This window comes from Apaloderma vittatum, unplaced genomic scaffold, assembly GCF_000703405.1.
Source record: "Apaloderma vittatum isolate BGI_N311 unplaced genomic scaffold, ASM70340v1 scaffold11495, whole genome shotgun sequence".
Classification (NCBI taxonomy): domain Eukaryota; kingdom Metazoa; phylum Chordata; class Aves; order Trogoniformes; family Trogonidae; genus Apaloderma; species Apaloderma vittatum.
Genome location: NW_009716532.1, coordinates 71,766 through 84,802, shown reverse-complemented (window position 1 = coordinate 84,802; position 13,037 = coordinate 71,766). Strand labels below are relative to the sequence as shown.

Here is a 13,037-nt window from a genome sequence, read left to right as displayed (position 1 = left end):
GGGAGGGGAGCGGGCCGGGCCCGTCTGCCTGTGAGGGGTTCACGTCTGGGTCGCCTGAGTAATGTGCCCTCAGAGAGCTGCTTAACAGGCATTAAGTTAGGCTGTTCACAGCCTTTTTTAGTTGCTGTGTTTTTTTTTTTCTTTCCTTTTTTTTAAAATAATTTTTGTTCGGTAACAGGTATACAGGGTCTCGGTTTGTGTTCTCTATACCCGGCCAACCCGCACTTTCCTTTTTTTATTTAGTATGCTTGCATGGCATGTCTGATAATTAATTTTCAAGTCTGAGAAACTTCATGCTTCACACAGCAGAAGTGCTGAACTGCTAACATTTCATTACTGCCACATCTTTTTTAAAAAAAATAAATTATACTAAGAATTAAATAAGCACTTGTGTAGCTAGATCCTTCTTCCAGAAGAGTTTGGTGTTAATCTGCTTTCAGGCTTCTAAATGGATTTCATCCTTGCAGCTTGCGGAATGTGATTTCTAGATTTGAGCTACTCCCCTAGTCCTAATTATGTAGACAGTGCAGAGTTATTTTGGTCCTGCCAAAAGCTACAGTAATCCAAAGCCCTTGTGAAATCATGCTGTCCCAATTGGTCTGCTAAGTACTTCTCGCTCCTAGAAGGTATCGTGGTGTGAGGGAGGTCCAGCTTGTTCAGCTTGCACTTTCCTTGCCTATATTTGGAATTTTTACTGGTGTAGCTTCAGTGGCTGTTGAAAGCTAAATCCCTGTTGTGTGCTTCATCTTTGGTTTTGGTTAAAATTAGCAAATCCTTAACAAAGGAGAAGAAAGAGCATCTCATTACTGAAGTGGAAAATAAATATCCTTGAAAAGCAGTTTTATGTTTACTTGTCAGTAATTTTTAAGCATTTTATGGTACGTGACACAGCATGCATTTTGCTTCTGGTGTAAATAAACAACTGACTGTAAAAAGCCTTTTTCTGTTGTGATCAGAAAGGACTTCTGGGAGTGACCTAATCGAGTTGTCTGCTCAGAGCAAGCCTCACTCAAAACTGAATCAGGTTGCCGAGCACCTTTCCTAGTCAGGTTCCAAAAGTTTCTGATGGTGGAGACTCCTCAGTCTCCCAGTGCAACTGTCGCGGAACGTAAACACTTATGCTGGTAAAATATTTCCATTTGGATCCAGATGCAGTTTCTCCTCTTGTGTTTTGTGCTTGTTACCTCTTGTCCTTTCAGTGTGCTCCTCTGAGGGAAATCTCTAAGAGAAGGACAGCACTAGATCCCCTCTCCTTAGCCCTTCCTCACCTCTGCCTTACTCACCCTGGTTTGAACAAACTCAGCTTCTCATGCGCTGTGTGCTGCAGCCACCAGGCGTGGTGGCCAGCCTTAGGCTTTATCCGTTTTCTCTACATCTTTCTTCTACTGAGGTGCCCACAACTGGACGCAGCACATCTGATGTGGCCTCCTGATCACAGACCAGGGGATTTACCACTGCAATGAGCCACACTCATCACAGCACCGTTGGGCTGCTGAGCTTCGCACGTGCCCACTTCCACCAAGAGTGTGCCTTGGGTACTATTACAGTCTCAGTTGATACCACCTGTTATCTCAAATGTACTTTATTTTTTTTAGAGTTATTTCTCTGAAATGGACACCTTCCAAGCAATTACTCTGGATACAGCAGTCGATCTCATTGATGTGAATAAAGCACAGTTAAAGCAGAATTTATCCTTGACTAAGTTGGTCTGAAGTATCTTTTATCAGGACCATCCTTTTCAGTTTTTTCAACTGTTGTTCTCAACATATGAATAATGTATTTTCTCTGTTGTCTGAAAATTTAACCTTATTTCAAAACTAGCCAAGGCAAAAAGCGCTGTCTTTAAGCCAGAACTGCTGGTTTAGGGCCCTTACCTCTTGTGTATACCAAAACAGAGCAAAAAGTCTGTAGAACAACATATGTGTGTGATTTAAAGGAGCAAAGCTGATTTGTGGCATCTAATGCCCGCTTTATTAGCCAGACAAGCCAATTGTCTGGCCTACTTAAGTCTCCAGCCACCTGTCTGTCTAAAAATTCGTTCTTCCAAGATATAATTTAGAAATAATGTTTTCAGGAGATGGGTCATTTCAACTGCTAATCAAGTTTGTAACCTCAAATATTCTTTTCAACTAGTATGTTTTCTACTTTTTTATTGTTGTTATTAGCCAAAATCTGTGTCCTGATTTTATTTTGGAGAGAGAGCAAGGAACAAGGAGAATTGTCTATTTCAGGTGTTAACTTTAGACTGAGGGAACAAGCTGGTAAAAGATTTAATAGAGAAGGTGATGGCCATTGCGATTACTGTGAGTTTCTTATTGGTGGAAAATGTTGTCTACAGTGATATCTTCCCAGTACAAATCAATTACACTTTTTTTTTTTCTTATATAGGAATGAACTTTCAGCAGACAGAACTAAAAAGAAGAAAAAGAGAGAACTGACTGAGGAACAGAAGCAAGAAATTAAAGATGCCTTTGAGTTGTTTGATACAGACAAAGATAGAGCAATAAATTATCACGAGTTAAAGGTAAAAGTTTTTTCATTTGAAGAATTTTATGGCAGATTATATATATATGTGTTTGTTAGTGACTCTTTAAGATGTTGATTGTATCTTATACAATGTTCCCTGTATAAGATCTCTTGCTGGACCAAAGAAGTGAGGATATTAAAATAAAAAAAAAAAAAGGAGATACTGGGTTGGTGTAAGAATGAACTTTCCAAACTATATCCTTGACACAGGAACAGAATTGCTGTAGTATCCTGCATGACACTAGTCTGAATGCTCCTGGGGTTTAACATGGACAGATGACTAAGTGGGAAAAGCTCTTGAAAAGCTGTTCATTTTTTTTGAAGGCAATGTTTAATCTGAGGCTTGGTGTTGTGAAAATCCACAGGTTCCAAATGCTTAGGTAAAAGATGCAAATCAAATTTATAAAGCTGTTGACTACCGGTCAGAGCTTACCCACCTGCATTTTTCATGAGGGAGCTGAAGGACAGCAGGAAAGCGGAATGCTACGTGCTGGGTGTGAGCTATGGGCGGCTCAGTAGTTGCCTTTCCCAATGAAGGCTTTTCTTGGTGATAGCTATTGGCAAACACCTCCGTGGATGGTAGTCTTTATGAGGAGTCTTCCCATCTGGAAGTCACTAGAAGTAGAACATGAAGTTTATTAAAGTCTCTTTAAATATTTTATGAATTTTATTCTAATTACACTGCATCAAGAAGGAAAGTGGCTTTGGAGAGGCCAGTGTTTCTGTCAGCATGTTGAGTGAGATTCTGTTGTGAATAAATACCTAATCCAACCTGCTGTATCCACATTCTGGCTCTAGGAAGTAACTCAAATAGAGGGTGAAGAAAAAAACTCCTATTTTTACTTTAATTGCTATTATGGAAATGTCTTAGGTGTAGTGATTCCCTTTATGTCAGTGTTCAGGTATTTTATCTTTGTTGGAAGCTACAATAAGTGATGTAGTACTGGTGACTGTTTTAGGACTGTTAATACATCTTTTCTAGTTATGGTGTGCTTTAAATTCCCAGCTGTCATTATTACTTGCAAAGCTGTTTTTTAGCTGTCTAATTAAATATTGTGGCCCTAAAGTTAATAGGATGAAAGAACAGAAATACATAAAGAAAACAACTATCTCTTTAACAAAGCATATGCTATAGATTTTTGAGTGTCTTCATACAATAGGACTGTGATTTTCCACTTCTGGTTTAGTGCATGTTCATCAGTTTGGAGGAAGTCAAGTTAGTGTGTTCTGAAAACTACCACCTCAGTTGAAATGGGAAGCAAAATGCGTACTCCTAACCAATGGAAAAATAAAAAAATAGGTTGGTTTGAAAACCGGTAAAGTCACTTGTAAGAGGACTTGTAAAAAAACTATACACATATGTGTAAATGCTTAGTAAGAACACTGAATAATTTGAAAAATGATTTTCAGTTTTATTTTTGGAAAAGGTTCAGTACTTGAAATGCTTTTGGAAGAAAGGAAAGTAAATCTGCTTGTCCTAAGAAGCGTTTGGTCCAGCCTGTAAAATGCCTGAAAATGCAAAGACTGTTTTTTCCACGATAGCTCAATCTTCCATTTGCTAATAGTGGCTTTAAGCAATTTTTATATTCAAAACCTTTTTCCTTGTATTGATTTTATTTGTTATTGTTGTTAAATCACTCATATGCACCTTCTTTCTTGGGCCTGAAGGTAATTACTGAAAATAAAAAGAAATGTGTTAAATCCATATTTTATTCATATATGGTTGCACTTCCATTTTATCCCAAAAGGTGGCGATGAGAGCCTTGGGTTTTGATGTGAAAAAAGCTGATGTGCTGAAAATACTTAAAGATTATGATCGAGAAGCGACTGGCAAGATCACCTTTGAAGATTTTAATGAAGTTGGTACGTGCTTGATTTTGTACCTTTAGAGAAATTTAGCCTATAATAGTGACTACAGTTTGGAAGCTGTATTTTGTGTACTTTTTCAGTTATCTAGTACTTGTAAGAAATAGAAGTGGGAAATTTCATATTTTTTTTTTTTTTTAAGTCAGTAGTGGAGGAAAATAAATCTTCTTATTCTGAATACGCAGTTTGATATGTAGAGGTGAATGATAGCTGCAATATATGAGGAAAAATAGTATACAAAGTCCTAATCCTTTTCAAACTTAAACAAAAAAATAAATGCTGGCTTAGGTATTCTTAGGTTTATGGATTTTGTAAGACGTTCCTTTCTGCTGTGGAAAAAGTATTTGGTGTTGAATTTCATGGAAATGAGTGTATATACAGACAAACTGTAAACTGAACACAGACTTCGTATATAACAAAGATAGGAGAAATTGAAGCAGATGTTACATACTGTAGTTTTTCAACTGTTGATAAAAACAGTGGACTTTCATTAGGCTGCTTTTTCATCTGAAGATTGTGTAGTGCACAGTTTGACATGTTTATAAGTATGTAGCCATGTGCAGAATTTTTAAAGATTAAAGTTTATTTGAAGTTTTTTTTTTGATTGTTACACATAATTTATACTTCTGCATACAATTTGTGTTTACTGGAAAAAATAAGCTCTATGGGGTTTCTCCACGTATGGCTTTATATCTCTGCTTCATTATTCCAGTCCATGTGTTCAACGTATTCTGCGAATTTTCTAAAAAGAGAACAACAACCCAGTGTAATACTTCCGAACTTACTCTTGACTACAAATAACAATGGGCTACTGTGGCAAAATAGTTACTAATTCAAATGTGGCAATTTTTAATGACTTAACAGGTTAGGACTGGACAAAATGTGTTGTTAATAACAGATAATATTATTGTAATTGTATTCCAGGGTTAGAGCAAGTTATAAATAGTCAGCAAGAACCGGAAATAAAACCTTGGGGGAAGTACACATGATCAATCCTGATTTATTTTTTTTTTTAATAAATAAGCACTGAAATAATAATAATGACAACAAGAGCAATATCATTAAATCATTATGCTATAGTATTATATTATTGAATATACTGTAATTACTGTGTGATTCAGTTTTAATTCCTGATGTTCAATCCTGTCATAGTTCTTTTTTTCTCATGTTTCTGACCTGGCTGTCAACATGGGCAGTCAATTATTGCTGTGAGAAACTAGGAAGATTCTTGCAGAATGCACAATATATATTTGTAAGGCGATTGAACCTGTCCCAGAACTTGGATCAGATTTGAGTGCTGCTATGATGCAGTATCACCTTGACACAGAATTAAACGTGATACCACTTCTAGCAGAAAGATAGGAGAATCAGAGAAAATAGATCATAGAAGAATTGATTGTGAAGAGCTACTGAATATAGCTAAACAGTTCTTCAGCCATCGACTTTTCATAATTTAATGTTATTTATGCTTTTAAATGTAGAATGGCCCATCTAAAATGTCTAAAGATGCAATTACATCTTGTCTGGTTTTGTAGAATCATATTACCTATAGTATTTAGCGACCTAGAGTTTCATTGTTTTTGAGCTAAGACTACAGTTGTCTTTTTGCCACAAAGTGATGCAATACTGCCATGCAGTGTACTTGTTTAAAATGTAAATATTTAAACATGTTATAAATTTGAGGGTTTTATGTAGACATATAAGCTTCATTGCTGTAGTGAGCTTATATGAGCTTTAGACTAATTTTTTCCTGGCGAGTTTGGTAAGGCAGAGTAGGCGTTCCATCTACAGACCGCAGCAGATGCTAAATGATTCTCTATGCACAAGCGGAGTTGGTGTGTTTTTAATGACTTGATGAAAGTCATAAACAGCAAACCCCCTAATACAAGACTAGCGGGTACAAAGATGTGAAGATATATTATGGTTGGTTGGTCTGAAATAATTACTTGAAAAATATTACATGTGGCATGTTTCTTTTCAGTTACAGAAACTGGAAAATGGTTGTGATAAAAGGAAGATTAAAGACTGATGAATCCTTTCATAATTAGTATCTTGCAGTTCATTGCAGTGTCCTTTTCATAACCCCATGATTTAGGGGTTTTTGGGCATTTCTGATTTTTTTTTCTTTGGTGGTGTGGTTTTGTTTCTAGAAGAGGTTCCATGTGGATGTTTTTCATTACTTAGTGTTTTAGGGTTCTCTCCAAGTCAAAATTCTAATTTGATCAAAATGTATAAAATAAAAAAAAAAATCACGCGTCTTCATATGTCAGAGCTGTTGTGGTTTTTTTCTGAAAGCTAAGTTTGGAACAGAGGAGATGTGTAAACTTTTAATTCTCATTTAAAAGTGTATTGGAAGCATGACTGTGTCTAAATTGCCATGTAGCTTTCGACTGTAATAGCTATGTCCCAAAGAGAAACTCAGCTTGGGAAAACAGAGGTGAGAAAGATGGATCAGATAACAGCCAAACAAATATGTGTGTTGAATTGAAACATATAAAAATGAAAGAATGGGTGAAACTGGAAGTGTATGTTCTTTGTATTGCCTCAATCTGCTAAGGTAATTGTGAGTTTACCCTTGAGAATTTTTTAGTCTAACTTAAGTATCTTTCTTACAGTGACAGACTGGATATTGGACAGAGACCCACAAGAAGAAATACTCAAGGCATTCAAATTGTTTGATGATGATGACTCTGGTAAAATAAGTCTGAGAAACCTACGCCGGGTTGCAAGAGAATTGGGTGAAAATATGTCTGATGAAGAGCTGCGGGCTATGATTGAAGAATTTGATAAGGATGGAGATGGGGAAAGTATGTCCTAGCAAACAAAACCCCATATAGTCTGTTCTTAATTGTCATAGAATCGTAGAACAACTCAGGTTGGAAAGGACCCTTGGGATCATCGAGTCCAACCACTAACCCTACACTACAAGCTCACCCGAAAACCAGATCACCGAACAGCACACCTAAGCGATGCTTAAACGCATCCAGGGATGGCAACTCAACCCCCTCCCTAGGCAGCCTGTTCCAGCGTCTGACCACTCTTTCTGTGAAGAATTTCTTCTAATGTCCAGCCTAAACTTGCCCTGTTGCACCTTGCAACCATTCCCCCTGGTTCTGTCCCTAATTCCCTGTGAGAAGAGACCAGCACCAACCTCTCTGCAATGTCCTGTCGAGTAATTGTAGAGCATGGTGAGGTCCCCCCTCCTCTTCTAAAATATGGTTTTGTTGTGAAAATTTTTTCTTTGGTTTCCTTTTAAATAACTTTCAGCTGAAACTTAAATTAGCTTAGAAATAAGGGAAATTGTTGGTTTTGACAGCTGCTAGTCCTGAAAACACATCTTGGAGTCTAAAAACCAAGTTGATGTCTCAAGTTGATTCACCACTCTTGTTCAACCAATGTCTGTTAAAAGATTGTTGAATGTGTGTTTGAAAGTGGAAGTAATTGAACTGGTACATGCACTGGTACATGGTACCTGCATTACATTTTTATTTCTTTATAACTCACTAAGAGGATTAAAGTGCTAAGAGCAACTCTTTTGATTGCTTAGTCAATACTTCTTAAATGATGATGTGTCACTGTTGTGATTTTAGTGTGTTAGTCAGACATGGAGTAGTAAGCTAATAAATCATGCTGGAGGTACCCTGGGTGTATGCAGGATCAGCATAGATGGGCCTTTAATGTACTTCTGAACATCAGAGTGCTGAAGAGAAGTGGCTCTGGGCAATTGACAAGGTCCATAAAGAGTGGACTGTAGAAGTGATATATTAGCTAGATAAAGAATGAGTTGACAAATCCAGTTTGATACTATGTTTATTAAATCTTTCTGAACACTAAACTTGAAAACAGCCGTGTGTTTACATCACAAACATTGATATCTGAGTTTCAGGGACCACTCACCTGAGACTTTGTACATAAACACTGTGTTTTTAACAGTCATGAGAATCTACTTAGTTTTTCTTTCAGGATGGTTACACATGCCTGAAGTTTCACCAGGGGTTCATCAACTTTTCCCACTACAATATTATTTTTATTGTTAGTTGCTGCATCTGTTGGACTTAAAGTGTCTACTAGTGAAAAAAAATTATCAGTTTTGTGACAGACACTCCTCCCCTCGCTGACCTTTAAGATAGATGCTATTCCATACATGGTGATACAGGTACTGAAACAAGCTCTTTTCTTTCAAGAGAAAGAGCAGGACATTAAACGTGGTCAGTGAGATGTTGAAGGGAGCTAAGACAGAGAAAAACTATTAATTTAGGGTTTTAAGTGTAATTTTTCTTGCTGCTTAGATCCCTGAACTATCTCACTGCTTGATGGAGCCACATGCTGAGAAAATAGATTTTTTTTTTTTTTAATTTTTTTTTTTTTTTTTCTCCTCAGCATTTCCTGTAGCATAATCGAAGCAGATCAGTATAGTGGAAGCTGCAGATCCTGTTTTCTGGCACGTCAGTGTGCAGTCAGACACAGGATTGCAGCTGTGAGTTCTAGTGAAAAATAGCATACCTGTTTACTTTCTTTTCAGCAGCTGAATAGCAGAAAAGGACTAACACCTGTCTTCTCAGTCCATTAGATTGAAAGCTAGTCTAGGTAGATACTTTAATGTTGAGCTTGTTTTGGTTTTAACAGGAAGAGTTGTAAGGACATTGCATTGCTAGCTTTACTTTTATTTTTTCTTTAGGATTAGTTTTAATTTTTTTAAGGTGTAGCTGTGGAAGTGAGTGAGAGTAGAGGTCATCTGCAAGCTGTGTTTTGCCTCTTTGTCATTCTGGAGTTGCCAACTGAGATGTCAGAATCGTGGATCAAGGATGGAGTGTTTTGGGGGTTGTTTGTTTGTTTGTTTGTTTGTCATGTGGCTATTTGGTCACTGCAGACTGAATATAACAGGAAGGTTGTCGAGCAAGAATTATTTTGGCTTTGTGCTAAGTTTCTGATTTCAAATTGATCAGCTAAGAGTGGGTAGCTCTGTTTCCCCTTATGCATTCAGCTCTCCATTCTCTTTGTTAGTGCAGTCAGGCATGAGATTGAATATGGAAGATTGACAGCATAATGTTTGTATATGGTGCTGTTTATCCTTAAGGTTCCCTGTGTTTTCTTTTCTTTGAAGAAGACTGATACTGTTTCAGCTTTTTAAGATTCATTCTGAAAAACTAAATAATCCTGTGAATTGCTGTTGCAATTATCTTCAAACATCTGGGTCATGTAGCAAAATCTTGCTGTCACCCTGAAAAGATAGATAAATTTGAAACTGTTAGTTCATGGCATTTTTAATCTACTTCAAATACAGCAATAATACCCTTCTTATATTTGAGAGATTGTTTTGCTCGTAGTGAAATACAGTCTGTTGTGTCGTATCCAGGCTATGTGAACCCTTGGGTTTTGAGCAAAACCTCTGAGCTGTACTAGTAACCTGTACATAACTTTCTGTAGAAGAGAGTATTTTTGACTGATGTATTTCTGTCTGCCTTAAAAATATAAATAGTCTTATTTTCATACTCCTTATTGTCGGAATAACATATTTTGGGGTATGACTGGTTTTAGAAACTTCGTGCTCTCAGTTCATGCAGTTTTTGACATCTGGTGTGAATGCATCTGTAGGAAACAAGATCCAGTCTTAGGTCTCAGATTTTGGCGCAGAATTAGGGAAAAAACCCTCCACAGTGTGAAACAGTATGCTCCTTTAAGTATCCAGAGTCTTACTCAACACTTCCTTCATGTTAGCTGTGATATTAGGTTGTCCTTTTATGATCATTTATGTCTTGGGATTGAGAGAAATCTGACTCTAGGAAAGACCGTAATTGCTTCTGGTTTGATTGTGTTTAACATGGGAGCAGATCCTGTCTGAGGAAGATTAGCTGGGAGTTGAAACTTCTTTTTGCAGCTTTTTTGAATGTTACAAAATTTGTCATTATAATACTATATTTCCACTTTGCAGCATAAAATAATGCTTTGTTAAATAACAAAGGTGTTTCACACTGGAAAATATTTTGGGGGGGTTGTTTGTATTTGTGCTTTTACTGTGGTAGAGCTGTGGAAATGCTTTTCCAAGTCGTACAGACAACACAGTGCTTATGATGGACTGGTGTTTCAGAGTAGAGGGTTCTAAGCCCAACTAAATCCACTTGTTTCATACTTTTTGACGTGTTGCAACAGGGTAGGTTTAGGTTTATTTTTAATTCTTTAACATAGTTGAATTTGTTTAATTTTCTCCTGTAAATTTAGCTCTTTGCAGTGCTTTGTGTAGGAATAGCTTGGGTGTGTTTTCTGGGACAGGTAATTGTCAGGAAGAATTCTTCATCCATATCTGTTTTTTTCAATACCACTGACTTATTCTGATAATTCTCCACTACAGTAATTAGTTGCAGAGTGAACATGTTCATTGGTTAACTCTTTTACAGTGACTCTGTTTTAACATACGAGTAAGGTCAATAGCCCAGGTATAAGTGCAGCAAAATAATTAATGACTGCTAATTAATTTATTATTATGACTTAATTTCTTCAAGTACATTTGTGTAAAATGTCTGTTAATTATAACTAAAGAATGAAGAAAGTTCATATGGGGAAAAGCTTGTCAAAGTTCCATTTAAATTCTATCAAATTTATAGAATCATTAGCAAACAGTCTTAAAATTCATTTTGTATTTGGCAAGTGGTGCAAGTTTGAGAGAGAGGAATAACATGGTTTGATGGGGGGCAGGGTGGTTTGGATATAAATGTCCAAAATGAATTTGATTGTAAGTGGAGCTGTAGTATTGCTGCTTGAAAAACACTTACTTAATTAAATTTATTTACTGTGTCTAACATTTTTATAAATCTTGTAATAAAGTGTGGTTTTGCATAACCATCTTTTTACATACTTTTGTTGATGTTTTTCTCTTTCTTTACTTTTAGAAAGTTTTTACTTTCATAATTAGAAATAATAGATTGTTATATGTGAGCTAGATTCTGGCTTAAGTATTCCAAATAATTATGATTGCATTCTGACTTGCACTTTAAAAAAAAAGTGCAAAATCTCTGTTTTTCTAGAAGAAAAAAATCCAAACTTGTAAATCCTGATGAGTAGTAGATCAGACACAACAAATACACTTTTGACTTAAAGGTTTCCCAGTTAGTAAAGCAGATATGCATTATTTGCTTGTATGAATTATGGATGTTTGCTGTTTGTCTAATCATTTTCTCTTTTTTTCTCTTTTTTTTTCTACAGTCAATCAAGAAGAGTTCATTGCTATTATGACTGGAGATATTTAGCATTAGAAGAAAAGAAACGAACTCAGCACAAAAGAGAGGCAGCTTCCATTACAGTGTTTTGTGCTTCCATTCATTTCTGTAGCTGGAGTAATGCAGAAAATTACCGTCCTCACAGGACCAAAATAACGACAGGTTATATGCACTGATAGTTCAGTAATTTGTATACCATTATATATTATAACTAGAATAATTATTATATCATTTTAGAACAAGTAGTGCTACATTTCAGAATGTTCAAGTACTCATTTGTAAAATAGCTTTGTATAAGATTTCTAAATTGTATCATACTGTAAGAACCTTTTGAGGTTGACTTTGTGTTAGCATTAGCTGTGGCCTTAGTTTTGATACATGAAGTTTGACAAACTTCCATTTTAATAAAATGTTCTTTACTCTTGCAATGCAAAAGTCTTATTTTTGTAGTTTCATCTGAACTGGACCATAATGTGAAATCCTTCAGGGAAAAGATTTATTTTTTTTTTTTCATTTATAGGCCTATACTTCTGCCATTCTAGATGAATGGTAGCATTAAATGAGCAAGCATTTGCATCCTAAAACATCCAGTATATTAATTCTGTATTAACTCTTTGTGTTGGTGAAGGGCAGGCAACTATGCAGGATGATAAACTGTCTCAAAAATGTGCTTAAATCACCCTATGTCAACCAGCAGCTCGCTCTTTAGTATCCGCAGCTCTTGATAGCTGTGGAGAGAGTGACACCTATTTCTGATGAGTAGATGCTCTTTCTTCAGTACCTAGATAGAAGAAAAAGCTTCACAGTGGATGAACTTCTAAAATAGTTGAAGAGACTGGATGTATTTCCACTTCGCCGGGTGTCTTCCAGAAGAGTTCTTGTGGTTCCACATTTCTTGTGGATTCATTGTAGTTTCTTCTTTTTAAATTTGACTCTCCTTGTATATAAAAAAAATTATCGTTACATCCTGGTTAATCCTGTGCTCATCCTTCCTATCAGAAAAGCAGCTGCGTTACAACTGTCAGTAATTTCAGGGATATGAACAAGTTTGCCCTGCATAAACAATCGGGGCTTGAAATTTATTCAAGATAGAAGTTGAAGTCATCAAAGTTAATAGATTTTTTCCTGTTGTTTTGTTTTTTGAGTGTGTATTGTAACGTTCTTATCTGTGAAATACTACGTTGTGCTCTCTCTATTATTAAGTCATCAATACCAGTCCGTTCATACTGAAAATAATTCAGAAAGACTGGCAGTGGCTCTGTGTAACTGATCAAGTCTTATGAACACAACTCATGTAGAGCCCGGTGGGGTGTGTGGCCGTCACCTGGGGTTGCTGTGCTGAGTAATTCTCATTCAGTGAGATGTCTTTTGAACAGCTCTTGCTAGGAAAGGGTGTTCTTCTTGTTGAAATATTTCCTCTTTTTTTTTTTC

General features: G+C 36.3%; 1 protein-coding gene across 1 annotated transcript; it reads left to right on the top strand.

Annotated features, from left to right (window-relative positions):
- Positions 1-2,388: 2,388 nt before the first annotated feature.
- CETN3 (centrin, EF-hand protein, 3) lies at positions 2,389-12,027 on the top strand (the record flags this gene model as incomplete). The annotated part of the gene is made up of 4 exons (XM_009869574.1): positions 2,389-2,524; positions 4,275-4,389; positions 7,008-7,199; positions 11,593-12,027. Coding segments are annotated over 4 exons (487 nt in total), but the record flags the coding sequence as incomplete, so codon positions are not given.
- Between the last annotated feature and the right edge of the window lie 1,010 nt (positions 12,028-13,037).